The 25,884-nt window shown below is 58.5% G+C and overlaps 4 protein-coding genes across 11 annotated transcripts; 3 read left to right on the top strand and 1 right to left on the bottom strand.

Moving 5' to 3' along the window:
• The first annotated feature begins 1,697 nt into the window (after positions 1–1,697).
• Positions 1,698–8,574, top strand: BABAM1 (BRISC and BRCA1 A complex member 1). Of its 3 annotated transcripts, none has more exons than XM_087443614.1 (9): positions 1,698–1,822; positions 2,693–3,031; positions 3,792–3,850; positions 4,532–4,652; positions 4,735–4,813; positions 5,593–5,617; positions 6,976–7,105; positions 7,301–7,419; positions 8,128–8,574. In XM_087443614.1, exons 2-9 carry the CDS (start codon positions 2,714–2,716, stop codon positions 8,552–8,554), a joined length of 1,278 nt encoding a protein of 425 aa, XP_087299740.1. In that variant the 5' UTR covers positions 1,698–1,822; positions 2,693–2,713; the 3' UTR covers positions 8,555–8,574. The 3 variants fall into 3 exon arrangements, with proteins under 3 accessions (XP_087299740.1, XP_087299742.1, XP_087299741.1); XM_087443616.1 differs by having other exon boundaries at positions 1,699–1,822; positions 7,301–7,387; XM_087443615.1 differs by lacking the exon at positions 1,698–1,822 and adding an exon at positions 1,841–2,301.
• Positions 8,575–9,045: 471 nt separating this feature from the next.
• On the top strand, positions 9,046–15,156 carry ANKLE1 (ankyrin repeat and LEM domain containing 1). Of its 6 annotated transcripts, none has more exons than XM_087443610.1 (9): positions 9,048–9,524; positions 9,948–10,100; positions 10,495–10,600; positions 10,711–10,843; positions 11,094–11,819; positions 11,938–12,115; positions 12,407–12,566; positions 12,673–12,802; positions 13,061–15,156. In XM_087443610.1, exons 2-9 carry the CDS (start codon positions 10,015–10,017, stop codon positions 13,231–13,233), a joined length of 1,692 nt encoding a protein of 563 aa, XP_087299736.1. In that variant the 5' UTR covers positions 9,048–9,524; positions 9,948–10,014; the 3' UTR covers positions 13,234–15,156. The 6 variants fall into 6 exon arrangements, with proteins under 6 accessions (XP_087299735.1, XP_087299736.1, XP_087299734.1 ...); XM_087443608.1 differs by lacking the exon at positions 9,048–9,524 and adding an exon at positions 9,600–9,678; XM_087443607.1 differs by lacking the exon at positions 9,048–9,524 and adding an exon at positions 9,775–9,879.
• A 438-nt stretch (positions 15,157–15,594) lies between these two features.
• On the bottom strand, positions 15,595–22,267 carry ABHD8 (abhydrolase domain containing 8). Its single transcript, XM_004422981.2, has 5 exons — positions 22,102–22,267; positions 20,155–20,902; positions 17,688–17,858; positions 17,361–17,577; positions 15,595–16,274 (listed from the first exon to the last, which is right to left on the bottom strand). Exons 2-5 carry the CDS (start codon positions 20,892–20,894, stop codon positions 16,119–16,121), a joined length of 1,284 nt encoding a protein of 427 aa, XP_004423038.1. The 5' UTR covers positions 20,895–20,902; positions 22,102–22,267; the 3' UTR covers positions 15,595–16,118.
• A 1,856-nt stretch (positions 22,268–24,123) lies between these two features.
• On the top strand, positions 24,124–25,219 carry MRPL34 (mitochondrial ribosomal protein L34). Its single transcript, XM_004422983.3, has 2 exons — positions 24,124–24,263; positions 24,501–25,219. Exons 1-2 carry the CDS (start codon positions 24,190–24,192, stop codon positions 24,712–24,714), a joined length of 288 nt encoding a protein of 95 aa, XP_004423040.1. The 5' UTR covers positions 24,124–24,189; the 3' UTR covers positions 24,715–25,219.
• The last annotated feature ends 665 nt before the right edge of the window (positions 25,220–25,884 follow it).

The following is a 25,884-nucleotide window of genomic DNA, read 5'->3' as shown; positions in this document are numbered from 1 at the left end:
CTCCCTGAGCTCCCCAGCCCTTCCCTCCTTTCCTCCACTCCCTTCCCCACCCAGGCCCCGGAGACAGAGATCTTACTGTTCCCTTCCGCTGCTCACACACCCTCCATAGCTCCCTATTGCCCTTGGGAAACATTTCAAGCTCTTCAGCCTAGCATTCAAGGCCCTTAAAAATTATGCCTGCTGCTTGCACCCATGTACCCTCTCTGCTCTAGCCACGATGGCCCATCTGTGAATAGTTGAAGGTTCTCAATTCTCTCACACCCCCGGGGCCTTTGGCCATGCTGTAACTTCTGCCTGAAATACCCTTTCTTTCCTTCTGCCCTTGGATTAAACCGTGCAGAGACTGGAGTAGCCTGAATCTTCCTGGTACCACTGTCAGACCCTAGAAGGCTGAATCTTCCTGCTTCTGTGTCCGCAAAGGAAGAGAAGTTGTAATTGTCTGACTTGGGAGTACCCAGGGGCATTGAAACCCTCACTCTTAGCTCTGCTCTGGCCATATTAACCTGCTAAAGGCTCTACCAAGCCAAGGCTCTTCCAAGCCTTCAGACCTTTGCCCAGGCAGTTCCTTCTGCCTGGAATGCCTTTCCTCCTCTTGTTTGTCTGGCAATTTCTTTTTTCTTTCTTTTCTTTTCTTTTTGTTTTTTTTGTGAAGAAGATCAGCCCTGAGCTAACATCCGATGCTAATCCTCCTCTTTTTGCTGAGGAAGACTGGCCCTGGGCTAACATCTGTGCCCATCTTCCTCCACTTTATATGGGACACCGCCACAGCATGGCCTGACAAGCAGCGTGTAGGTCCACGCCCGGGGTTCCGAACCTGCGAACCCCAAGCCGCTGAAGAGGAGCGCGCGAACTTAACCAGTACACCACGGGATGGGCCCCATATCTGGCAATTTCTCCATCTTTCAAGGCTCAGCTTACGCAGTGCCTTCTGGCTGTCAGTGAACCAGAGTCTGGCAGATGTGGGCAGGCTTCACTGATCCTTTTGAAATAAACTGAGGCTGAGTGGTTTTTATAATTTTATTTATTTATTTTCCCCCCAAAGCCCCAGTAGATAGTTGTGTGTCACAGCTGCACATCCTTCTAGTTGCTGTATGTGGGACGCGGCCTCAAGGAGCCGTGCGTCGGTGCGCGCCTGGGGCCCGCCCTGAGGCTGAGTGGTTTTTAAACGGTTATGCGGCCAAGGGGAGAAGTGTGCAGGAAGAAGAAAGGGCAATTTGAAATAGTTTTGGCTTAGTACATATTTTTGATTTTTGCAAATATACGTAAAACAAGGAGCAGAAGCAAATAACTGGGAGGGGCCTTGGGGCCTGAGCCACGCCCACCTCAGTCCGCAAAGACCCGCCCCGCACGAGGTCCAGGTCAGTTCCACTAGGCACCAATCAGCCCCGCCTCTCCTCCTAAATCCCGCCCAACTCAGTCCCGCTCAGTTTATCATACCGCAAGCTCGGCCTTCTCCGCCTAGGACCCCGCTCCGCTCGGCCCCGTCTCGCCCATGCCGGAAGGAGCGCTGACCAGTGCAGTTTGATTCGGCCAGAAACGTAAAAGCTCCGCCTAATCTCGCTTTAGCCAATCACATTCCCAGTCCCGCCCCACTCAGGCCCCACTCCCGTCTATCACGTTCCAAACCCCACCCCCGGCACGGTCCCAGCCTATCAGCTTCCACGGCTGTCCAGCGGCGTCTGGTTCGTCGCTCTGCTCGCCTGCGGCCAGAGGAAGGAGATTCCCCAGGAGGCAGTGCGACTGCGCCGCCCCATTTCCGGCGGCGAAAGATGGCGGTTTCCTAGCGAGTCGTCGGCTGGGTTGGAGGGAGACTCAGGCTACGGTGAGCAGAGAAGTGGGTGGTGAAAGCTGCGGGACCCGTACCCGGAGGCTCAGCTCCCTTACCCCAGAGGTCCAGCTGTCGCCTTCAGCTCCGGTTTCTTCTGCTGTCTAGCTGCCACGCCTCTTGCTTCAGCTGAAGCTTTGTTTTCCTTAGAGGTTGTGGGGGCCGCCATCCCGGGCAGCCCGCATCCATTGCCCAGATAGGCAGACTGTTCCATTGGCATCCTATCTTTGCTCACAGAGACCTGTAACACCCCGATCCGTGCCCCTCCCCTGTGCAGATATTCCCCAGGCAGCCCAGCGCCCACTGGGAAGAATCCTAGAGGTTATTCCTTTATTCACCAAGACATTTTCAGTTTCAGGTAACAGAAAGCCCAATTCAATCTGGCTTAAGAAAGAGGGGGAAGTTAGTGGCTTGTAGAACTGGTTCCAGACGTAGCTGGATCCAGGTGCTCAGAAGTCTGCCTGCCGGTTTTCTGGGTGAGCGTCACTTCAGGCAGGTTCTGTTTCCCCTCTTGGTGGCAAAAGAGGCTCCTGGCTGTTCTTCACTTCTCTCCTCCCAGCTCTGCAGCTCTAGAGAGCCGCTCTTCTCTAATAGCACTACTGGACCCCGTATGGGGGTCATGACCCCATTTCTGAGTCATTCACAGTGGCCATATGTGCTCAGTGGCCAAGGAAGGGGGAGGGGTTAGCCCTACAGAATAAAAGGAGACTGTTACCTTAAGACACAGTGGATGCCAGGCTGACGAGTGTGAAAGGCGCCTATTCCACAGATGAGGAAACAGGCCCTGAGGGGCGTGACCCTTATAGTCGGTAAGTGGCTCATGCCCCTTCCTCCTCCCTTGTCATCACATGTTTTAAAACTCCTAAGGGAAGGATCCTGGCTTCCCCCATGGCTGCTCCATCCAGCAACTCAGGAGCCATGGAGGTGGTGGAGCCCAGCAGCCCCACCGAGGATGAGGAGGAGGAGGAAGAGGAGCAGTCCTCGGAGCCCAGGCCCCGCACGCGCTCCAACCCGGAGGGGGCCGAGGACCGGGCACTGGGGGCCCAGGCCAGCGTGGGCAGCCGCAGCGAGGGTGAGGGTGAGGCGGCCAGTGCTGATGACGGGACCTCCAACCCTCCAGGAGCTGGCCCCAAGCCCTGGCAGGTGCCTCTGCCGGCCCCTGAGATCCAGGTGCGGACGCCAAGGGTCAACTGTCCGGAGAAGGTGGTAAGTGAGGGTCTTGGCCTGTGGCTCCGAGGCATTGCGGAACCTTGGGTTAAACATTCTTGCCTTTTGGGATTCACTCTGAACGGTCCTTTTGTATGAGTTTCCTAGGGCTGCCCCAACAAATTACCACAAACGAGGGGGCTTAAAACAACAGAAACTTATTCTCTCACAGTTCCGGAGCCCAGAAGTCCAAAATCAAGGCATCAGGAGGGCCACATTACCTCTGGAGCCTCGAGGGGAGGACGCTTCCTTGCCTCTCCCAGCTTCTGGGGGTTCTGGCGATTCTCGGCTTGTGGCTGCGTCACTCCGGTCTCTGCCTCTGTCTCCATATGGCTTCCCCTCTGTGTCTCTGTGTCTTCTCTTCTGTCTCTCATAAGGACACTTGTCATTGGATCAGGACAATCTTAGCTCAAGATCTTTACCTTAATTACATCGGTAAAGACTCTAGTTCTAAATAAAGTCACATTTTGAGGTTGTATGAGGGCATATCTTTTGGGGCCACAATTCAACCCACTCTATCCTTGTTTCTGTGTCAAATGTTCTCTGACTCATTTATTCACTCATCAATCTGGCCTCCTAGTCCAGGGTTCTTTCCCTCGAGGCCCCGCCTTCCAAAGTGGAGAGTTTGGCTAGGAATTGGGGGGCAACATACTGCCGGGTATGCTTGGGGAGGGCCCCCAGCATGGTGTGGGGCCGGCGTTCATTTCATGTCCAGCTGCTGCTGGGCACGGCGTCCTCCCACCCTCCGCCTTCATTGCAGATCATCTGTCTGGACCTGTCGGAGGAAATGTCCCTGCCAAAATTGGAGTCATTCAACGGGTGAGGGGCACATTTGAGGCCTTGAATGTGCAGCCACGGCAGGCAGGGGCCCAGCCCAGGAAACACAGGGCTCTCTCGCAGAGATTCCCACCGGTGTGGCCCGGCCCGGGGCCTGGTGGTGTTGGAGAGTAGCGAGGATAACTGATAATGGTGCAGCTGCAGCCATCGGGGCTCTGTTCCAAGTGCATGTGAGCTGTCACAAGCCACCAGTGTCACAGCAATGACTTGGAAACTTTGAGAAGCAAAGTTGCCCAAGGCCTCACAGCAAATGGGCAGAGCCAGGATTCAGACCCAGGCCTGGCTGACCCTGAAGCCCTTGCCCTGAGCAACTGAGTCTCTGTGGGGTTGGGTGGCAGGGCCTGGATGGGGCCTGAGGAGCTCTGGGAGATGCTGGAGACAGGCCCATCTTCCCCTTGCTGGCACCCCTGACCACCCGTGGCTGAGCGAAGGTCTGGGGGCCTCTAGTGGATCAGGTGTGAGACCCAGGCTAGCCAGAGGGATCCACTTGGAGAGGGCGGGAGCTGGAGAGGGTCAGCTGGGCTCCACTGTCCCCCATGACCTGGGCCTCCAGGGCCTCATGGCGGGGCTGGTGGAGGCTTCCCCAGGATGAGCAGGTGAGGCGATGCCCCTAGGCCAGGAGGCCTCGCCTTAACCATCCCCTCACTCTCTGTCCCTCTGCAGCTCCAAAACCAACGCCCTCAACGTCTCCCAGAAGATGATCGAGATGTTTGTGCGGACAAAACACAAGATTGACAAAAGCCATGAATTTGCACTGGTGGTAGTGAATGACGATATTGCCTGGGTGAGACAGGGCGGGGCTGGGGTGCCTCGGGGTTCCCCCAGGGGCCAGGGAGCAGCTTGCTCAGGCCTGTGCTTCTCCGCAGCTGTCTGGCCTGACCTCTGACCCCCGCGAGCTCTGCAGCTGCCTCTATGACTTGGAGACGGCCTCCTGCTCCACCTTCAGTATCCTTCCAGGCAGGGTGCCCGGTGCGGGGCCTGGCCCGTCCTGCGTCCCCGGATCCCAGGAGGCCTGAGCTGTGGGGGGTTGGCTCAGACTGGCTCAGGTCCAGACCGCAGCTCTGCCACTGCAGGCGTGGGCGAGTCACCTCTCTGAGCCCGTTCCCTCATCTGTGAAGTGTGGGCACAGCCCCCGCCCCATGGGGGCCCTGTGAGGATGAAGGCATGATGTGGAAGCAAAAACAGCTGATTTGGACTCTGGATGTCCAAACTGCACCCACATGGAGAGCACTCCACACAGGGCCACGTATACGGTCGGTGCTCAATAAATGGCAGTATGTGACTGAAAAGTTGCAGTCACCACTATAGCCCCTTCACCCTGGGTGTGGCACATTTTGTGCTAACTTGGACATTAAAGGCTTAAGTGCAGCCCAAAACATAAATAGAATATGATCCCCGTGAGTTAGAGAAGAACACAATGGCCACTGTCGGGAGGAGGAGCAGGGACACCCACAGTGCCTTCGTTGTGAGGAGAGCAGCCCTGGCCCTGAGGGAAGGGGGCTTTGAGTCACCAAGGGTCTTCAGGGCCTCCAGTGCCAGCCCCCACTTCATGATCTGTACTGAGGGAAAGCCGAGGCTCCGAGAGGGCAAGCAGCTGGGCCAAGCTCACACAGCACGTCTCCAGTACAGCGGGACCCGGGCTCTCCTGGCATCAGGATGAGGGGAGCCAGCCGCCCCGCCCACCCGTGCTCTGCCTCCGGCCTTCTCCTTAGCATCTGCACCAGATCTGGAAGGTCTCTTCAGCCTCATGTAAGTCCCCTGTGGGGAAATTAGTGTTCATCTTGGAAGAGAAGAACCTTTTTTGTGTAAAAGCTTCAAACAGCCCAGAAATAGTCCTTAAGGGAGGCTGAGGTCAGCCTCTCGCAGCCTTTCTCCCCAGAACAGCTGCGCACTCACCTCTCTGGAAGCTGTTTTTGCAAAAGAGCTTCCTCCCTGAATCTGCCCTCCGCGTGGTCCTGGGCCGGGCCTGCTCCTCCACTGGGCTGTGTCAGCGCTAGCGGTGGCACGCTTGTACTCTAGGGCTGCATGGGACAGGTTCCCAGCTCTGTAGGCCCGCAGGTCTCCGTAGTAGCCCCTGGGCCGTGCTGCCACAGTCTGAAAGCAGCCGCAGGCCATAGTGCCCGAGGGGGTGTGGCTGGCGCCGGAACCTCGTCGCCTGGACCCTGAAACTGGGGTTCCACATCGTTGCCGCGTGTCGCAAAAGACTTGATTTGCTTTTCTCCCCACCATTTTAAAATGTGAAAACCAGTCTTAGCTTATGGGCCCTAGTATTCAGCCCCTGGTTTTCCAGCCCCCGATGGTGGGCATGGGACCCATTTTGCTTTTTCCATCATGATTAACTTGGTACAGCCACCTAGGCAGATTTTGCAAGTGAATCTACTAGATCAGTTCCCAGTGGAGGACGTGCTGGGTCAAGGAGGGGTGTGTTTTTAATTTTGCTAGACTTTGCCAAAGCGCTTTCCCGGGACATGAACCCCGTTTCCCGCCCCCAGCGCAGGGGTTGATCACGCTGCTGAACGATAGGTGGGAAGAGCCCCCATGTTGCTTTGCTCTGCTTTTGTTTTCATTTATTTTTTAAGCCATTCACTATTTCTTCAGTAATTTGTCTATTTGTCCCCTTTACCTCTTATTGTAGGGGGATGTTGGCTTTTTTCTTGTTGATGATCAGATTTGCTTTTTACATATGAAGGACATAGCCCTCTGTCTGCCTTCTGCCCAATGTGAGATCCAGCTGTGGCTGAGTGGAAACTGGGTACTGACTTAGAATATAAGGTCTGGTCCCCACCTAAGAGTCTCCTGGCCTGGTGTGGCAGGTCCAGCTCAGGGCAGTGACGAGGGACGCTCAGGGCGCCGAGGGTGCCCAGAGCAGGCTCCAGCTTCAGGGTCAGCAGAGCCTCCCTGATGGAGCAGGAGAGGTCAGGCAGAAGAGCAAGGTGGGGAGGGGCTGAGGGCAGAGGGAACAGCAACGTAGGAAGGCTCAGAGGCAGCAGTGGACTCAGGAGGGGCCGGGTGGGGCTTGCAGGCCCAGTGAGGAGCTGGGCTCTCTGAGGGTGATGAGAGGTGAACCCCTGGAGCGTGCTCTGACCTGGCCCCTCCCCACTGTGCAGCCAGCAGAAGACGGAGCTGCCAGTCACGGAGAATGTGCAGACAATCCCGCCCCCGTACGTGGTCCGCACCATCCTTGTGTACAGCCGTCTGCCCTGCCAGCCCCAGTTCTCCCCGACGGAGCCCATGAAGGTGAGTGAGGCCTGGGAGAGGGAGGGAGGGATGCCTACAGCCAGCAGGGTGGTGGGTAGACACCAGGAGGGACTTCCTGACCACAGGAGCTCAGGCACCTGCAGGCAGGTTTCCAGAGTCTGAGGCAGAAGCTGGGCAACATTATGGGGACAGGGGGTGACCCGAGTCCCAAAGGCTGGCGTTCTTCCCCTGCAGAAAATGTTCCAGTGCCCGTATTTCTTCTTCGACATTGTTTATATCCACAACGGCACTGATGAGAAGGAGGAGGAGATGAGCTGGAAGGTGAGCGGCCAAGGCAGGTGTGCAGGTGGCAGGTGGGTGTACATGGGCTTCTCAGAACCCACCTGCCCTGGGCCTGGGAGACCCCACCTCCATTTTGCAGCCCTGGAGCCCTTCTGGATCTTGGTCATTCAGTCATTCAACAGCCATCTTCACGTGTCTACTGTGAGCTAGTGGGGGCTGCTGGGACAGTGGCCCTGGGAGCATGTAGGGTCCTGCCCACCTCATCCCTGACATCTGCTGCACTCGCTTCCTGCCTTGCCCTCTGCTTGGAACACCCTTCCCTCCCTGCCTCCCCAGGCTCTGCTGGTCTTTCACATCTCAGCCCTGAACTAGTGTGCGACCTCAAGCATCCCACTTACCTCTCTAAGCCTCAGTTTACCCAACTGTGAACAGGGGAGTTGAGACCAGCTCCGACTCATACCTCAATACCCAAACCAAAAGTCCCTACTCTAGGAAGCCTTCCCTGCTCCTCAAGGAAGATCAGTGTGGGGGCTGAGGGATTGTCTGCATCCCATTCTGTGTCTAGACTGGGGGCTCTGGTACTGAGACCTCTCGGGGTCCCTAAGACTAGGTGGGTGGCAGGGAATGTTTGCTGAATGTAGGAATGTTTTCTGCCTGGCAAACTCCTCTTCACCCTTCAGAACCCACCCCTGATGCCTCTTCCTCTGGGAGCTCCTCCCAGGACAGGGAGGTCCTGTCAGGGGAACCCCTGCCTGAACAGCTCCTCCCTGGCCCCACAGGACATGTTTGCCTTCATGGGCAGCCTGGATACCAAGGGTACCAGCTACAAGTATGAGGTGGCGCTGGCTGGGCCAGCCCTGGAGCTACACAACTGCATGGCCAAGCTGTTGGCTCACCCGCTGCAGCGGCCCTGCCAGAGCCACGCCTCCTACAGCCTGCTGGAGGAGGATGACGACGCCACCGAGGTCGAGGCCACTGTCTGAAGCATCCCTGCAGGGCCAACCTTCTCATACCATGAAGCCCTTGGCATCGAGTGCTGGTTCTCTGCTGGACTCCGGGAGACCGCTGGCGCAGGGGTTCCAGGAGGCACCCAGGAAGCATCCCTGGGACTCTGGGCACCCATCACCCATATTTCCCAGCCCATGTCACACTGCCAGTTTGTCAGTTGTAATTTTTGTTGTTCCCTGTGTTTTGTCAACAAAATAAAAATCTGAGAATCCTGTGGATTCTTGTGTTAATTGGGATCCTTTTGGTTGCAAGTGACAGAAAACCCAGCCACTGAGTGAAAAGGGGAGTGGCTTGGTGGTTGTGGATAAGAAGCCAAGGTCCAGCCTCAGGCTCAGCTGTATCCAGGTGCTTGGGCAACTTTGCCATTGGGGAGGGCTGAAATACACTGCATGGTTGGTGTTCCGTGTGCCCTGCCCGCCTGTCAACCTGTGGAAAGGGGTGAGATGGATGTGACCACTCCCCAAACCCCAACCCAGGAGAAGTGCCGGCTCTCCCAGCACCTCCATGTGACTGGCCTTGCCTGGGTCATGAGACCTTGCATTGAGCCAGTCATGGGCCAGAGCTCTGGGACGCTCTGATTGGCCAGGCCTGGATCAAGCCTCTCCTCTGGAAGGGAGGATTACAGTTCCATCGGGAACTACTGTGATGCTCCCCAGAGGAAGGGAGGATTACAGCTCCATCGGGAACTACTGTGATGCTCCCCAGAGGAAGGGAGGCAGAGACAGGCAGGACAGTCCGCCCTTCGACTGTCTCCCTGGAGAAGGAGCGGTTGTGCGAGAAGGGTACCAGCGGGACTTGCTCAGTTCCGCATAAAATGAAAGAGCTCTATCGAGCAACTGCCTTTCCTCCCCATGCGCATTTATTGGGCACCTATGTTCCAGGCCCCTCGTTCAATTTATCACTAGCCCGAAAGGGATTATTCTCCCATTTTGCAGATGGCGAAACTAAGGCCCTCAGAGGCCCACCGCTCCAGCGGAATGGCCTCCGGGCCCCGCGGGACTGAAAGCGGCGACGCAGAGCTCCCGGAGGCGGGAGCGCTTAATCGAAGCCTTAAGTGGTGTCGGGGCTGCGCGCGCTGCTGGAGGCCGCCTCGGCAGAGGGTTCCAGGAGACTGAATACCCGGGGGCACCTCCAGGTCCCCAGCTCCTAGCTCCACCCCTCCGGCAGGGTGCGTCCGCGTTTCCCCGTTTTGAGACGAGATAATGGCACACCAGGCGGCCTCCGCCCGGGCCCTTATCGGCCGCCCCAGGCCCTGCCTGAGCGCCAATCGGGGGCGCGAGCCCGGACGAGCACCAAAGCTCCCGGACGCCGATGCTGCGAGGGTCAGCCTGGTTGGGGACCCTGCGCTGCGCGGGGGCGCGGAGCCCGGAGCCGCGGGGCACGGCGGCGCGTGCGCACACGGGCGTCGCGGGAAGTTGGAAACCGGCGGGCCGGGCCGTGGGGCTGGGGGGCCGCGCGGGCATGGGCGCGGCGGCCGGCCTGGCGCGGCGGCTGCGGGAGGCGCTGCGGCAGGAGGAGCCGCGGTGAGGGCGGGGTCCGGGGCGGGCTCGGGGGGCGAGTGTCGCGGTCCACTCTGACCCCTTGTTCGTAGGGCCGTGGAGGAGCTCCTGCGCCGCGGCGCCGACCCCAACTTGGTGCTCGCGGATGGCGCGGCGGCCATGCACCTGGCGGCCGGAGCCCGGCACCGGCGCGGTCTGCATTGTCTCGAGGCTCTGCTGCGCCGTGGCGGGGACCCCAATGCTCGGTGAGGCGGGGCCTGGGCCCGGGGCGGGGTCTTCCGCGCAGGGAAGGGGTCTTCCTAGTCCCAGGGCGAGGCCTGGGAGTCCGGGAGAGGGGGGTCCTACAGTCCAGGGGTGGGGACTCAGTGCCCGAGGGCGGAGCTTGGGGAACCTGGGGAGGTATCCTGAGGGCCTAAGGGCGGGGGCTAGGCTCCCAGACCGACGGTGGGGTATGGGGTTGCGCTGGGGCCAAACTGGGGATCGAAGGTTCGAATCTGGCGATAGAAGCTGTAGGGTCAGGGAGCAGAGGTTTGGGTCCCGCAGGATCTGGGTTCCGAGGGTGGCGTCTCAGGCTGGAGGGTGGAGATGGGGGGGCCGCGGGGGCCGGAGATCGAGTTCCCTCCTCCGCTCCTGCCCCAGCTCGGCCGAGGCGCTGACGCCGCTGCACGTGGCCGCCGCCTGGGGCTGTCGCCGCGGCCTGGAACTGCTGCTGAGCCAGGGAGCGGACCCCGCGCTGCGCGACCAGGTGGGCGGCCCAGCGCCGGCAGTGGCGGGGCAGACCCGGAGGGAGAGGGGGGGAGGGCAGAAGGGTGCGGAGAGGGCCTCGGGCGCCCCCTGCTGACCGCGCCGCCGCAGGACGGACTCCGGCCGCTGGACCTGGCCAAGCAGCAGGGGCACCAGGACTGCGTGCGCGTTCTGCGGGAGCTCGAGACCAGGACCAGGACCCTGGCCCGGACCTGGTCGGAGACCCAGGAGCCCGAGCCCGACGGTGCGTGGGGCCTCGCGGCCTGGGGGTCTTAGCCCCTGACCTAGCTGCGCGTGTCTGCCTCTGCCGTCCTCTCTCTCCCGCGGCTTCCGCCTGCCTTCTGTCCAGGGTCTGCCGTCGGCTGTGCCTACCTCCCACTCTCCCCTCCTTCCCGCGGCTTCAGCCGCCTCTTGCTGGCTGATCCGACTCCCATCTCTGTCTCTGGCGCCCTCCTCCACTCCTCTCTGACGCCCGCTCTCATCCTCTGCTTCAGGCCCAAGCCCCCCGGGGAAAGGGCTGCACGCCAGCCCTGCTGGGCCTCCTGGTGTGACGCTGGACTCCACAGCACTGGGCAGAGGTAACACCAGAGACATCGGCCCTGAGGCCGCGGACACGGGTGGCGGCTTGGAGTCTGCTCCAGGGCGCTGGGACTGCGGCACAGATGCTTCCTTCGTCACCGCGCTCGAGGCCTCTGGAGCCGAGGACCCAGCCCCCAACACCGCCCCTGGGGCTGGGTCACTGCCCCAGACCGGGCAGGCGCTCCTGCCTGGTGTCCGACCCTCGTGGAGAGTACCAAGACCTCTGGGTACTCCACAGCAAGCCGCCCTGGCAGGCAGGGAGGCAGAACTGAGTGCCCGTCTGCAGGCCCTGACTCTGATCTCTCCGGATGCCTCCCCGGCCCCCACATCCCTCCCGGAAGGGCCCGGAGCCGGCAGGGCCCCTTGGGAACCACTGTCTGGACACCCCAGCTTCCACTTCCTGACAGATGACCAGTTGTCCCTCGATAGTGATGTGGCCGCCCTCTGGCTGACAGAGGATGAGGCGAGCTTCACAAGTGCCAGGGACCCTGTGCCCTCTTGCCGGTGCCCACCAGTCCCCGCCATGTCTGACTGGGAGCTGCTGCGAGGGCTCCAAGCACTTGGCAAGAGCCGTGGCCCCATCACTCCCTTCACCTGGCCATACTACCTGCCACGGCTGGAAGAGGCCCAGGCTGCTCCTGGTTAGTCCCTCTGGGCCTCCAGAGTCCCGGGAAGCCCCCGCTCTCTGTCCCTACTTCACTCTTCGTCTCTGGGAACCACCCTTTCCTCTGTCTCCCTTGACTCAGTTTCCCCTCCCAGGCCCAGACTTTTCAGGGCACAGCCCAGAGCTGGCCAAGGCCCTGCAGACAGGCCATATCCCGGATGCCCAGGCAGACGAGGATGAGCTTGCCCAGCAGTTTGAACAGCCGGATCCCACCAGAAGGTGGCGGGAGGGGGTCGTGAAGTCCAGCTTCACGTATTTGCTGCTGGATCCCAGGTACTTGTGGCAGGAATGACCCAGAACTGGGAACTGGAAAATTCTGGGATTGGTTCTTATTTGCCGTGTGTTCTTAGGAAGGGGACTGGCCCTCTCTTGTCATCAGCTTATTTATCTATAAAAGGTGGCTTGATCCGATTCAAGCTGCTGTGTGCCTTTGGGGGCAGCCACTCCTCTCTGCTCTATAACACGGGAGTCACTGGATGTGGCTTCAGTTTGCTCTGTGACCTTAGAGGCTGTCTCTGGGGCAACTCTCATCACTTCCCTCTCTGAGCCACCCTATTCATCCAGAAAAACTCAGGACCTGCCAGCACGAGCCTTCTCACTGACCCCAGCTGAATGCCTTAGGACTTTCGTCCATGCCATCTTCTATGTGGGCAAGGGGACACGGGCCCGGCCGGATGTCCACCTCTGGGAGGCCCTCGGCCAGCGTGGGCACCCAGGAAAACAGGTGTGAGGATAAGGGCCAGGGTCAGGGCAGGGGCAGCCAGGCTGCAGGCAGGTAGAGGAAGGAAGGAATTGAAGGGCAGGCCTCTGATCCTGCCCTGGCCCCCTAGGCCTGCCCTAAGGTGCGTCAGATCTTGGACATTTGGGCCAGTGATCGTGGCGTTGTCTCCCTGCACTGCTTCCAGCATGTGGTGGCTGTGGAGGCTTACACTCGAGAGGCGTGTCTTGTGGATGCTCTAGGTGGGTGTGTGGCTTGTGGGATGGGGGTGGGGTCACACGAGGGACACATGATCTACCGATTCCCTCACCCCTTTCCTCTCAGGGTTGTTCATTTGTTTAATGAGCAATTGAGCACCAACTATGTACCTGCATGTGCACATATTTTGCTCTTTTGGTTTATTCCTGCTTGAGGGCAATACATAGTGGGTTCATTGTCATGTATTTCTGCCAGGGGTTTGCAGAGGCTGCCCCTGTGACCTCACCCCCCCATCTCTTCAGGGATCCAGATGCTGACCAACCAGAAACAAGGACACTGTTATGGAGTGGTGGCTGGCTGGCCACCCGCCCGGCGCCGCCGCTTGGGAGTGCATCTGCTGCACCGTGCTCTCCTTGTCTTCTTGGCTGAGGGTGAACGAGAGCTACGGCCTCAGGACATCCAAGCCCGTGGCTGAGCACTGGTGAATTCACCATCCAGCCTGGGTAGAGATCAGGGTGGCTGAATGTTCCAGCTGCCCTGTGCTGAGAGCAGCCCTCTGTCTCCAGCTCCAGAAGGCTGGTGGGGGGCAGCAAGGCAAATCTCCCCATCAGGCTGAGGGAGGAGTTTGTTACAGATGGAACTGCTGGAGAGCTAATGAGCTCTCCATCATGGGAGGAGAACAAATGGGGACCAGAGGTTCTTTGGAACATTCCAGTCCTTCAGAATATGCTGGTGCTTTGGCAGTTTGGTCCTGTCTGTGAGGACAGAGTCTACTTTTATCTCCTGACACCGGGGACGCACAATGTGGGGTGGGCTGGGGGAATCTGTCCGGGTCAAGAGCCAGGTTTTGCTGCTTCCCACCTGTGGGACTTCAGACCAGCAATTTGTCTCTCTGAGCCTCAGTTTCCTCAGCTGTGCAGTGGGGACAGTGAGAAGTCCTACCTCAGGGGGTCATTGTGGGGAGCTTTGCCCCAAGCCAGAGGTGGCCCACCAGCCCAGGTGCCGACTGTGTGTGGAGACGTGTGGGCAGGGCTGGGGGTCGCAGGTGAGGCACCCACTTCCACAGTAAAATGGGGTCAATCGCCCTGACTTCCGGGTGACGCGCTGCGATTTCAGACTATTCACGTAGGCTGAAATCTTCCGTACATGCCAGGCCGCCATACTGGGGAGGTGCTGGTGGGATCATTTAAGTTTAACAGAAGTTGCTTCTTTAAAGCGGCCACTGGGGGGCGGCCCCGTGGCTTAGCGGTTGGGTGCGCGCACTCCGCTGCTGGCGGCCCGGGTTCGGATCCCGGGCGCGCACCGACGCCCCGCTTCTCCGGCCATGCTGAGGCCGCATCCCACATACAGCAACTAGAAGGATGTGCAGCTGTGACATATAACTATCTACTGGGGCTTTGGGGGGAAAATAAATAAATAAAATTAAAAATAAATAAATAAATAAAGCGGCCACTGGGTTTAGGGACGTGGGGAGATCTGCCGCCTGACTGGGTTCACCACCTCCTGGTCGTGGTGGCTCAGCGAACCAGGTCCTGCAGGGCCAGCTGTAACTTGGCAGTGGTTCTACCTCCCGGCCTCCGCCGCGGAGCCTGGGCTTCTCTGGGGAATGGCCGGTATGGTGAGTGGGGGCCTGGCCTCCGGGGTAGGCCTGGGCTCTAACACTGCAACCGAACTGAGGAAGCCTTTCTCCGAGCTTCGGTTTCCTCGTGTGTCAGACAGGGAGGCCTCCTGGATACTAAGTCTCTTGATAAAGCCATAGTAATTAGAACAGCTTGCCATGGGCCCAGGAATTCACAACAGGTCACTGGGAAAGAATCGAGACTCGACCCCACAGAGATGTGGTCTGCCTAACACAGGGCTTCCCAGGCTTGGCCCTACTGACACTTGAGGATAAGTTTTTCCTTGCGGTGGGGGTGTCCGGTGCATCTTAGGGTGTCGGGGGCAGCGACCTTGGGCTCCACCCACTGGAAGCCAGTAGCATCCTCCCCAGTGGGGGTGATCAAAAATGGCTTCCGAATTTGCCAAGGGACAACAGTACCCCTGGTGAGACCCCTGATCTAAACTAAAGGTGGGCTCACCAACCAGTGGGGAAAGGACGGAAGACGCAGTCGTTTTCCCGCAGTCCACACAAACCACAGGAAGACCGAGGTATGCATACGTTAGAATAAAATGGAGGGCCGGCCCGTGGCTTAGCGGTTAAGTGCGCGCACTCCGCTGCTGGGGACCCTGGTTCGGATCCCGGGCGCGCACCGACGCACTGCTTCTCCGGCCATGCTGAGGCCGTGTCCCACATACAGCAACTAGAAGGATGTGCAGCTATGACATACAACTATCTACTGGGGCTTTGGGGGAAAAAATAAATAAATAAAACTAAAAAAAAAAAAAAAAAAGAATAAAATGGAAACGAGCACGGCTGTGGGGCAGAGAAATCCTTCCTCCAGACATAAAAAGAGTGCGGTGGCTTCAAAATAAAAATCATCTTCGTGACAAAAGCGACCCTAAATCAACTTGAAAGATAAGTAGGAATAAGAGGAGTAACTGGCCGGCTGGGAGGGGTTGAAAGGGCTTCCTGAACTGACGCGTGTGGGACCCTCGGCACAGGGCCTCCTACACAGCTGGCTGTTCTGATCGCATGCCGAGTCCACGGATGGCTTCAGCCTCCACACTGGCCTCAGCTGGACGTCCTCCCCTCCAGGGGCCGGGAGCTCACGCCTGAATCTGGGAATACTGCCCAAGCAGCCTCTGCGCTCTGAGGAGGGAGGGGTACTAAGGGAAGCAAGCATAGACGGTGGTGAGGCCCCCCCACCTGCGGTCACCCAGCACAGTTCCGGAGACTCGGATTGTCACTTCTTTTTATTGAGTTACAGGTTGGGATGTGCAGGCTCAGTGGCGCCAGCCCCCCACTCCCCTCCCAACCCTCTTGGGCAACCACAGCTCCCAGCACCGACGAATGGGGGTCGGGGTCTCGGGCAAGGGGGCGGAGCCCCGAGGGTCCCTGCGGGGCTCGTGAGTCCCAGGATCAAGCACAGCTGACACGGAAGACAGAGAGCGGGGTGGGGGGCCTGCGTCGGCCATGGCGTTGGGGGTAGGGGACTTCTGTACAAGGTCATCCTCCGCGGGGATCCCAGCTGCGGCCCGAAACACCGATGGCCACCGCAGGACGGAAGCTGAGAGCCGCCCGTGCGCTGGGCTCCCACAAATGCCCCGCCCTGCCCAGTCGGCCTCGGGGCGTCTCCCGACCCGGCCCCGCCCACCGGAGCTGACGGCCCGCCCAGGTGGCCCACGCTGAGCACCTGGCGCCTGCGCCGGCTCCGGCCTCCTGCTCCTCCGCACACCAAGCGATGCCCGCCGGCCCAGCGGCTACTTCTCCTCCGGGGGCGCGGGCAGGGGCGCGGGCGAGGGCTCGGGCTCCCAGAGCAGGAACTCATGGAGCAGCGTGTTGACTGTCTCCGGGCACTCCAGCATCACCATGTGGCTGCCTTCGTCGATGAGCTTCAGGAAGGCCAGGAGCAGGATCTGCGGAGGATGCAGTCTCAGGGTGGGCGGAGGCAGCATGGTGGCGCCAGGGGCCAGGCTGCCCTGGGACTCCCTGCCATCCACGCAGGGCCTGCAGCGTCAGGAAGTCCCTCCTGCGGTCAACCCGTCATCCCTCCACTTCCACCCAAGGGGAACTGGGGGATGGCTGTGGCCCTGCTGGACTCGGTACGCATTCGTTCTGCATTTATTACGTGTCTACAATATGTGCAGGCAGGATTTTTCACCCCTGGCACTACTGACACTTAGGGCCAGATCATTCTTTGCTGTGGGGCTGTTCTGTTCATTGTACGGTGTTGAGCAGCATCCCTGGCCTCCACCCACTGGATGCCAGCAGCTGCGCCCCCGCCCCCCCCACCCCATCATGACAACCAAAAGAGTCTGTGGACATTTCCAAGCGTCCCCTGGGGGCAGAATCTTCACCAGTTAAGAGCCCAGAGCTATTCCACGTGCTAAGGACCCCAAGCCCCTTTCTTGGGGATCTCTGATCTAAAGACCCCCTGGCCTGCCCCTCCCACAGTTACATAGCACATGACAAATCCAGCCGTGAAGAGCACTTTTTAATGTGCATCAGAGACAGGGCCTAATCCCGACACTTGTCCAGAGAGACCCACTTTCTGGATTCCACATTTCACTCTTTTTTTTTTTTTTTTTTTTGTGAGGAAGATCAGCCCTGAGCTAACATCCGTGCTAATCCTCCTCTTTTTGCTGAGGAAGACCGGCTCTGAGCTAACGTCTATTGCCAATCCTCCTCCTTTTTTTTGTTCCCCAAAGACCCGGTAGATAGTTGTATGTCATAGTTGCACATCCTTCTAGTTGCTGTATGTGGGACGCGGCCTCAGCATGGCTGGAGAAGCGGTGACGTCTGTGTGCGCCTGGGATCCGAACCCGGGCCGCCAGTAGTGGAGCGCGCGCACTTAACCGCGAAGCCACAGGGCCAGCCCCCACCTTTGACTCTTAATCTAAGCTCCCACTTCCCTGGGGCTGGAGCACAAGGCATAGTCCCCGAAGCTGCCCTGTGAGGGGGGGACGGTTGGGGGTGTGATGGCTGGGGTGCCACGCCCCTACCTCTGCCATGCGCTGGTCTTCCTCCACTGGCACAAACTTGTCATGCATGCCATGGACGAGCAGGACAGGCACAGTGAGCTCGGCGTGGTAGACCTCATCACCCTCGGGCCAGTACTGGCCGCTCATCATGGCCCGCAGCACGAAGGATGACACGTTGAAAGCGTTGCCCTCCTTTAGCAGCTGTTTCTCCTTGGCCCCTTGGCGAGCGAAGCCAGCCCTGGTGGTGGCGAGGCAGCACTGGAGCCCTGTGCCAGCTCGGGCCCCACAGCCTCTCCTCCCACCTGACTCAGGGACGCGCCAGGGGCCGCCAGGGCCAGGGTCACTCACTTGAGGAAGCTCCAAGCCAGGCAGGGCGACAGGCAGTGCAGGACACACGTGGGCATGTTGAAGATGGAGCAGAAACTGGGCTCCAGCGCTGTGGGGCCCCCGCCGTTGATCATGATCACCTTGTGCACCAGGTCCGGGTACTCGTGCGCCAGGAACGTGCAGAAGGAGACCCTGCCCGGAGGATGGGGGGGTAGGTGGGGTTGAAGGTGGGGGTGAGCAGGATACAGGCAGTGAGGGGGCTAATGCCTCGCCTCACCCCAGAGGCAGGTCCTTGGGGCCCGTGGGCCCCGGATGGGGGTAAGGGATGGATGGGGCATCTTGAATGCCCTGAAATTGTGAGACTGTGTGTGTATTGAGGGTGCATTTTTTTTTTTTTTTGGAGAAAGGATCCAAATCCCGAACTTTCATCAGATTCTCAACGTCACCATGACCCCCAAAGGGATAAGAATTACTTATTGCCAAGTGTTAGGAAAGCAATCTGATTAAACAAAGCCTTCGGCTGCCCAGAGGTCACTGTTTCTTGTGCATCCCTTCCCTTTAAGGGTCTTCTCTCCCTGGCCTCTGGGCATGGCCCATCTGCCTGCCTCGTGCAAGGTGGAAAGGCACAGCTGGAGGAGCCCCCACAGTCCAGCTCCTCATTCCCTCTAAGGCAGGGTTCATATGGCCTGTGGGCTATCCACTTGTTTTTTTTTTTTTTTTGGTGAGGAAGATCAGCCCTGAGCTAACATCCATGCTAATCCTCCTCTTTTTGCTGAGGAAGACCGGCTCTGAACTAACATCTATTGCCAATCCTCCTCCTTTTTTTTTTCCCCCAAAGCTCCAGTAGATAGTTGTATGTCATAGCTGCACATCCTTCTAGCTGCTGTATGTGGGACGTGGCCTCAGCATGGCGGGAGAAGCGGTGCGTCTGTGTGTACCCGGGATCCGAACCTGGGCCGCCAGCAGCAGAGTGCGCGCACTTAACTGCTAAGCCACGGGGCCGGCCCCACCACTTGTTTTTGTAAATTAAGTTTGCAATTTTGCAAATTTGTAAAATATTTTGTAAATAAAGTTTTATTGGGACACAGCCATGCTTTGTTTACAAACAGCCACGTTTGTTTACAATTATGGCTGCACTCCTGTTACAACAGTTCCAATGGCCTGACTGTATGGCCTGCAAACCTAAAATATTTACTATCTGGCCCTTGAAGAAAAAGTGTGCCAACCCTTGCTGTAAAATGTGGCAATGGGATACAGGCAGGAGTCAGGTAGGCCTTACTGTGCCAGTGACTCACTGTGTGCTCTTGGGGAGACTGCTTAACCTCTCTGAGCTTCTCTCTCCACATCTGAAATAGTAACTGTGCTGACCTTGTGCATTATTATAGGGTCACAGTAACTATCACAGATGGGTACTCATTTAATTGGAGGAATCATTTATCATAAGTATCCACTTTTGGGGGGATATTATCATAAACAAGTAAGAGCTATGTTACCTCCCAGCCTGGCTTCCTTTCTTTTGGAAACTTATGTAACATTTCTTTTTCTTGTCTAATTGCATGGGCTACAACCACTAAAACAGTGGTTCTCAAGCTGGCTGACTGATGGGATCCTGCCTGACCTCCTGGGGAAAGCAGAGAGTGGTGCCACTTGGTAGTGGTCAGGCAGCTTGCCCAGAGCCTTCCATGGAGCGAGATCTCATCTAAATGCTAGATGGCATTATCACCCCTTTAAGGGGGAGTGAATTACAGAACCTGTGCCTTTGTAAACAGAATTTATAGGATTCCAAGTAGGCTCCTTCCTTGGAGCCCTTAGGATCTCCAGAGCCAGTTTTCTTTCTTTCTTTCTTTCTTTTTTTTTTGTGAGGAAGATCAGCCCTGAGCTAACATCTGTTGCCAATCCTCCTCTTTTTGCTGAGGAAGATTGGCCCTGGGCTAACATCTGTACCCATCTTCCTCTACTTTATACGGGATGCTGCCACAGCACGGCCTGACAAGTGGTGCATTGGTCCATGCCCAGGATACAAACCCGAGAACCCCGGGCTGCCAAAGTGGAGCACAACCCAACCACTATGCCACCAGGCCGGCCCCCAGAGCCAATTTTTGAACTTAGTCGAAAACAGTGGCTCTCAGCCAGGGATGACTGTGCCCACCAGGGGACATTTGGCAACGTTTTGGATTGTCAGGATCATCACTAGACCATTGTGCTAGCGGCATCTAGTGGGCAGAGGTCAGGGATGCTGCTAAACATCCTACAGTGCACACAAAAGTGCCTCACGGAAAAGAACTACCTGACCCCAAATGTCATAGGGTAGGCATTGAGAAACACTGTTTTAAAACAACGTGAAACAATAGCATTGGTGGCAGGAATCCCTGTCTTGTTGCAGATGTTAATGGGACTTTCAAGGAGGGAAATCGGCATTTCGTGAGTGGGTGTCAAGTCCCTGCTGGCCCCCACCCTCCCCCTCACCCCCACCCCAGCATTGGCTCACCCGTATGAATGCCCAATGAGCACGTTTCGCTTCTTGGCATAGCGCTTGAAGATGGCACGCATGTCCTCTGCCAGTGCATAGAAGGTGTAGGCTGCGGCCACCTGGGGTGCCGAGCTGGCCCCATGGCCGGCCAAGTCGGGTGCCACCACCTCATAGCCTAGGCGCACAAAGAAGTCCAGCTGCTCCTTCCAGATGGCCAAGGAGCCGCCGACACCGTGGATGAAGAAGAGCACCACATCAGCCTGCGTGCCTTTGCAGCTGGTGATGCGCTTCTCACAGTCAATGTGGATGGTCCGCTTGGGGCGCCGGGCTCGCCGCCGTCGCCCGCCACTGCCACTCCCAGCACTGCCTGGGCCTGAGCGGCCATCACTGCCCGCCGGGTCTGCCAACTCCACCTCTAAGGTGGCCGGTGGCTCCCCAGAGCCATTCTGCCCATGCAGGAGGTCAGCTCGTGGTGCCGGGCCCAGGTTCTCCACCAGTAACCGCCCGTTGCGGTACACTGTGATTCTGCGCTGGCAGCGGACCAAGCCGGACCGGTCCTCCTGGGCAGTATGTGGCAGAGGTGGGGGTGGGTTGGGGGCCGGAGCAGGTCCAGCATGCTTCACCCGCAGCACGCGGCCAGGCTTGACCTCCACAAAGGTGTAGCCATCACTGGACTCGATGCTCTCCAGTGGCCCCACAGCGTTGGGTGGTGCACCCAGCAGGCAGCAGAAGATCCCGTCAGTCACCCCGGTCAGCATGGTGTGTCCTGGGAGTGGGGGTGACAGCCAGCTCAGAGGCTGTCTAAACGAGGAGCCCTCCACCCCCACAAATGGGTCAGGGAAGCCGCACTGGGAGGCCCCTTCTAGGCTCCAGTTTGCAGACGGCCAAAGCCAGCCAAGCACAGAGATGTTTTGTCTGGGTGGTGCCTGTGTGGTGGTGAGCTGCCCTCCTGGGCCAGCCTGGTCCATCTTAGAGAGAAGGACCTGGCTATGGCTGACCCCAAGAGGCGTCCACAGGGAAGGTGGTGAAGTCAGGGGGTGATTCCTGGAGGAGGGGATATTGCCCCAAATGTGGCCCAGCCCTGAGGAGCCCCCAGCTTGACTTTATAGTATATCAATTATGCCTTCTGAAATCCATTCATTCATTCATCCATTCATTCATTCATGCATGCACTCTTTCATTAACTTACTTTCGCTAAACTACCTTATCCTGAGGGTCTCTGAAGGCATCTAAAAAGGTTCAAATCCCAGTGAGCCCCCATCCCAGGCCCCAGAACCTGGCTCCTGAGAGGTGAGGCCTTGGGGGAGGGGGTTCGGGCCTGAGCTACAGAAGGCCTTGCCCAGTTCCGCAAGACCACAGAACTGTATCACAGACGGACAAGTGAGGTCCAGACACTCTGTCTCCCCTGGTCAGTACCCTGGGTTCTGGTGGTCTGACACACAACCCCTAATGGTGGAGATGAGGATGGAGAAGGCAAAGCCCCGGCTGGGGGCCTCCAGGCCTCCATCCTGCTCCCTGCCTCTCCCCCTACCCCGTGTCCATGGCAACCGTAGGCAGTTACATAACTCGAGGGGGATACCCGCGCAGCGCATCCGCATTGTCTGGGGCCTGGAGATGGGACCAACCCCTCCTCCGTCCCCATCCAGGGCGCTGCGGGGATAAGGCACCCAAAGGCCCGGCCTGCGGTGGCCCGTACTTGCTGCTGGAGGGGGAGCAGGCCGCGCCCCCACCTCTGGCGGGGTCCCAACCCGGTATTGCAGAGGGGGGCGCAGATGCGCCACGCCAGTCCTCCTCCCCAGAGCCAGGCCCCCGCCTCCCGGCTGCCGGTCAGCCCTGCGGCGGGGTCGAGGACACTGGGGCTCCGCGGCTTCCTAAGAGCCCGTGCGCGGGCTTTGTGGACAACCCCCTCCGAAGGGGAAACCCGGGGCCTCGATGTCCCCCTCCTAGGGCTCGCTCGCCGCTCACCTCATCGAGGGCCCTGGGGCCCGGGGCAGGCCGGAGGGGTCCCGGGCGGAGAAGCCAGCGTCCACCTGCGGGCGCCGTTTACATGGTGGCGCTGGATCGGGCCGGGCGCGTCTATGCGGGCAGGCGCCGGCCCGGGGCGGTCAGCGCAGGGGCATCCCGCGGCCTCCGAGCCAGCCGGCCCTTTAAGTCTCTCCCAGGGGGGCGGGGCCGCACGCAAACGGACGGGCACCTCCACCAATCGCAGCTGCGGACTGACCTGGCCTAGTTAGACTGCCAATCAGAGGCTGCAGCTCCGGGATGGGGCGGGCTCTGGACGCAACAGCCCCGCCGCCGTTAGGGGTTTACCGAAGTGGAGGGAGGAATTGGGGCTGGCTCAAGGCCGAGAAGGGGTCGTAGCTTGGGATCTGCCGGGCTCCTGGGGGGCCGCAGCCAAAGCCTCCTCGCTGCAAATAGAATCTCCTCGGCCAGCTCCTGCCTCCGAACTGCTCTGTCCCCTCCAGAGGGAGCCCCCATGTCCCTCTCTGTGCTGACCTTTCCGTTCTAGAGACTCCCAGATCTTTCCAATTTCAGGTGGCGAAACTGAAGTTCATAAAGGGCACAAGGTTACAAGGCACGGCGGAATCAGAGTTGGGACTTGGAACCACGGCTGTATGTTTCCAAGTCTGGAAATTGTTATTTGTTAAATCTTTAAACAGACCTCTTGGAGCTATGGGTAATTAAAGAATTGGAGTTTCACAGATCGGCCGAATTTAACTGTTGGCCGATTTAATCAGTGGCTCTGGTCCCTGCTGGAGTCCGAGAGCCCAGGGGTCAAATCCAGCCTCCGCCATTTGCTGATGTGTGACCTTGGGCAAGTCGCTTCCCTGAGACTTCATTTATTTCTCTGAAATTCATTCCCTCCTGAGTTTGCTATGCAGGTAAAACAGCACGGAAAGTGCTCGATACATTGTTGGCATTATTATTGAACTGGTGTAGTACTGTAGTGGTTTGCTAAATGATGGTGCAGGTAGGATGTGCTTCAGAGAACAAGGGGTTAACCATTCCTTGCCTACTTCCATCCCCTGGAATTTGCTGCCAGAGCTGGATTAGGTCCAGCCACCCACTCTTGCCCACTCAGGGCCCTCCTGGGAGACTACAGTTTATTCATGCAGCATGCTCTTCTCTCCTCTCCTGTCTGGGCCCTCCCCATGCTAGGAGATGCTGGGGGCGCTTACAGGGACTCAGCCCCAAGCCCTGCGCTTTGGGGAGCATCTGGGGAAAGACCCATTGGGGCAGCGTTGGGCCAAAGGAAGGGACTGGGCTCGGGGACAGGAGGGCATCTGAGGACGACTTTAAAAAGATGACTAGGGGCCAGGCAGAGGAAGGTGTGGCTGAAATTTAGGGTGTGTGTGCGTGTGTCTCGAGGGCTTCGCATGCCTGACAGAGGGGTTGGATATTTTCCCTGGGGCAATGGGGAGCCTTAGACGGTGTGTGAGAAGGGGAGGGGCTCGGATTTGAGTATTAGAAAAATTTTCCTAGGGCTCGAATGGGGGCACTGCCAAGGGCAAGCTTGCAGCCCAGGAGTTTTCCAGATTGAGAAATGAACCCCGGAGAGGAGCACGGACCACCCCAAGGACATCCCGCCAACTCGAACTCAGACTTCCTGGGCTCCCCGCCAAGGGGCGGAAACTTGGCTGGGGCCAGAGAAAAGCTGCCAGCCAGCTGTGTGCCATCTGCCCGGCTCCCGCTGTGGGTGGGAGAATCAACCAGCCATTTCCTGCGACTGCCACCAGCTGCGCCCCCGCCCCCGGAGCACCCTCTGCCGGTCGACAAGAGCAGGAACTACAACTCCTAGCAGACCTCGGAACATAATGTCTTGTACGCGCATGCCGAGGAGGCGCCGTTCGCCTGCCACCTGCTGGTCCACCTTAAGAACTACACTCCCCTGTGGGTAAGGACGCTCCCGCGTACGGTGCGCAGGAGGCCTCCGCGGCAACAGCGGCTGCGCGGTAGGAGAAAATACATTTCCCAGAAGTCTTCGTTCCGCAACTGCGGAGCCTATGAGCTTCGGAATACCCGCCGCGGGCACGGCGTGACCAGCGGCTGGACATGGCTTTCTTGGCCCGATCCCTGGGTCGCCTGTGGGGCCCCGTCAGTAGGCCGGCGGCGCTACTGGGTGCCAGGTGAGTCCTCAGGGGCACCCTTCCCCAAATCTGGGGGTAAGGGCGGTGTCGGGAGCTGGCGACAGCTGTTTACCGACCACATGATCTGCCAATGCCTTGCTCACTTCTGGAGCGCCTTTTGCATGCAGGCTCGGTCCCGGTACAGGTCGGGAAGCCCAAGCTCAGAGAGGTTGAGCGCCACGCCGAAGTCACAGAGCGCCTCCGCTGACCTTACTCGCCATCTCTCTGCTCCCGCAGGTGGCTCCAGCCCCGGGTCTGGCTGGGGCTCCCCGATGCCTGGGGGCTCCCCGCCACGCAGCAGACCCGGGGCAAGGCGCGCGGGAACGAGTATCAGCCGAGCAACATCAAACGCAAGCACAAGCATGGCTGGATCCGGCGCTTGAGCACGCCGTCCGGCGTCCAGGTCATCCTTCGCCGCATGCACAAGGGCCGCAAGTCGCTGAGCCACTGAGGAGCGCCACGCTGCCGGCGGGACTCCAGTTAAAGCATTTCCCTCGCCTCGGACCTCTCCTGCCGCTGTTTTTGTGGGGAGCAGGGACGACTCAGACATGAGTGCTTCTCAAATTGTGGGGTTGGCCCAGGGGGAGAAGTTTGGGGTTGGACTGAAAGGGGTTGTGGGAAGGCAGACCTTGCCAAGTCCCTTTTTACGCATTTGAATTAGGAAGAATTTCGAACATACGCCTGCGGTTCGCGGAACAGTACAGTGAATCCCCGTGTGCCCAGCACACAGCTCTAACCACCAATTACTAGCAACCCAGCCGCCCCTTCCTGTGTCATTTGAAGCAAATTTCAGGCATCGGGTTATTTCTTCCGTAAACATTTCAGAATGTAACTCTCCAAGATAAGGGCTCTTTAAAACATAATCACAAAACTTTTCACGCCTAAAAAAGTAGTCGTCAATTCCTTAATATCTTTAAATGTCTTTAATGTCGAATAAATGTTCAAATGTCCACTTATCATGTATGTCATAACTTATACAGGTTGGGAAGGCTTGCGAGGAGGTGGGAGAGGTTTGAATCCTTCACCAGCCCCTCGGGATGGGCTGTCTGACTTTGAGCAAGGTCTCAGCCCTGAGGCTCATTTGGCTCCTGTAAGATGAGGTGCTCATTTCTCCTTTGCTGTGTTGTCGTTGGGGTAATAATATTTAGTAGCTTCCATTTAGTGACTTCTTCAGTACTTCCTATGTGCTGGGTGCCTGGTCTTTGTCCTTGCCAGGCTGTCAGTCTGGTAGTGGTAGGGGGACGTGATTTGTACCCAAGCAGTTTGGACACAGCGGAGTCAGGGCTGGGGGGAGGAGTGTGAGGGCTGCGGGAGCCCAGAAGAGGCCCCTGACTTGGCCTTGAGAAGAATGCAGGGAAAGCTTCCTGGAGGAGGTGGCAGGGTCTGGGTGGGCCCAAAGGGAGTAGGGCTTAGACAGGGGTCAGGATAAAAAATGGACAAGGGAGGGACCGGCCCGGTGGTTAGGTGTGTGCGCTCCGCTTCCGTGGCCCGGGGTTCACAGGTTCGGATCCTGGGCGCGCAACGACGCACCGCTTGTCAAGCCATGCTGTGGCGCCATCTCATATAAAGTAGAGGAAGATGGGCACGGATGTTAGCCCAGGGCCAATCTTCCTCAGCAAAA

The sequence above is a fragment of the Ceratotherium simum genome, chromosome 18 (genome assembly GCF_057802395.1).
Source record: "Ceratotherium simum simum isolate JZ-2026a chromosome 18, ASM5780239v1, whole genome shotgun sequence".
In the NCBI taxonomy this organism is placed as follows: Eukaryota; Metazoa; Chordata; class Mammalia; order Perissodactyla; family Rhinocerotidae; genus Ceratotherium; species Ceratotherium simum.
This window is presented reverse-complemented; position numbering and strand designations above follow the sequence as displayed.

What these genes read in the sequence shown, in the direction of transcription:
- MRPL34 (XM_004422983.3), top strand. Translation starts at nt 24,190, where the DNA reads ATGGCTTTCTTGGCCCGATCCCTGGGTCGCCTGTGGGGCCCCGTCAGT. An exon ending in GCGGCGCTACTGGGTGCCAG is followed by an intron (nt 24,264 to 24,500) that starts GTGAGTCCTCAG and finishes CTGCTCCCGCAG; the next exon opens with GTGGCTCCAGCCCCGGGTCT.
- BABAM1 (XM_087443614.1), top strand. Translation starts at nt 2,714, where the DNA reads ATGGCTGCTCCATCCAGCAACTCAGGAGCCATGGAGGTGGTGGAGCCC. An exon ending in AAATTGGAGTCATTCAACGG is followed by an intron (nt 3,851 to 4,531) that starts GTGAGGGGCACA and finishes GTCCCTCTGCAG; the next exon opens with CTCCAAAACCAACGCCCTCA. An exon ending in GGCCTCCTGCTCCACCTTCA is followed by an intron (nt 4,814 to 5,592) that starts GTATCCTTCCAG and finishes CATCTGCACCAG; the next exon opens with ATCTGGAAGGTCTCTTCAGC.
- ABHD8 (XM_004422981.2), bottom strand. Translation starts at nt 20,894, where the DNA reads ATGCTGACCGGGGTGACTGACGGGATCTTCTGCTGCCTGCTGGGTGCA. An exon ending in CTGGCTTGGAGCTTCCTCAA is followed by an intron (nt 17,578 to 17,687) that starts GTGAGTGACCCT and finishes CGCCACCACCAG; the next exon opens with GGCTGGCTTCGCTCGCCAAG. An exon ending in AAGACCAGCGCATGGCAGAG is followed by an intron (nt 16,275 to 17,360) that starts GTAGGGGCGTGG and finishes CATCCTCCGCAG; the next exon opens with ATCCTGCTCCTGGCCTTCCT.
- ANKLE1 (XM_087443607.1), top strand. Translation starts at nt 9,818, where the DNA reads ATGGGCGCGGCGGCCGGCCTGGCGCGGCGGCTGCGGGAGGCGCTGCGG. An exon ending in AGAGGCCCAGGCTGCTCCTG is followed by an intron (nt 11,820 to 11,937) that starts GTTAGTCCCTCT and finishes TTCCCCTCCCAG; the next exon opens with GCCCAGACTTTTCAGGGCAC. An exon ending in TATTTGCTGCTGGATCCCAG is followed by an intron (nt 12,116 to 12,406) that starts GTACTTGTGGCA and finishes CTATTCATCCAG; the next exon opens with AAAAACTCAGGACCTGCCAG.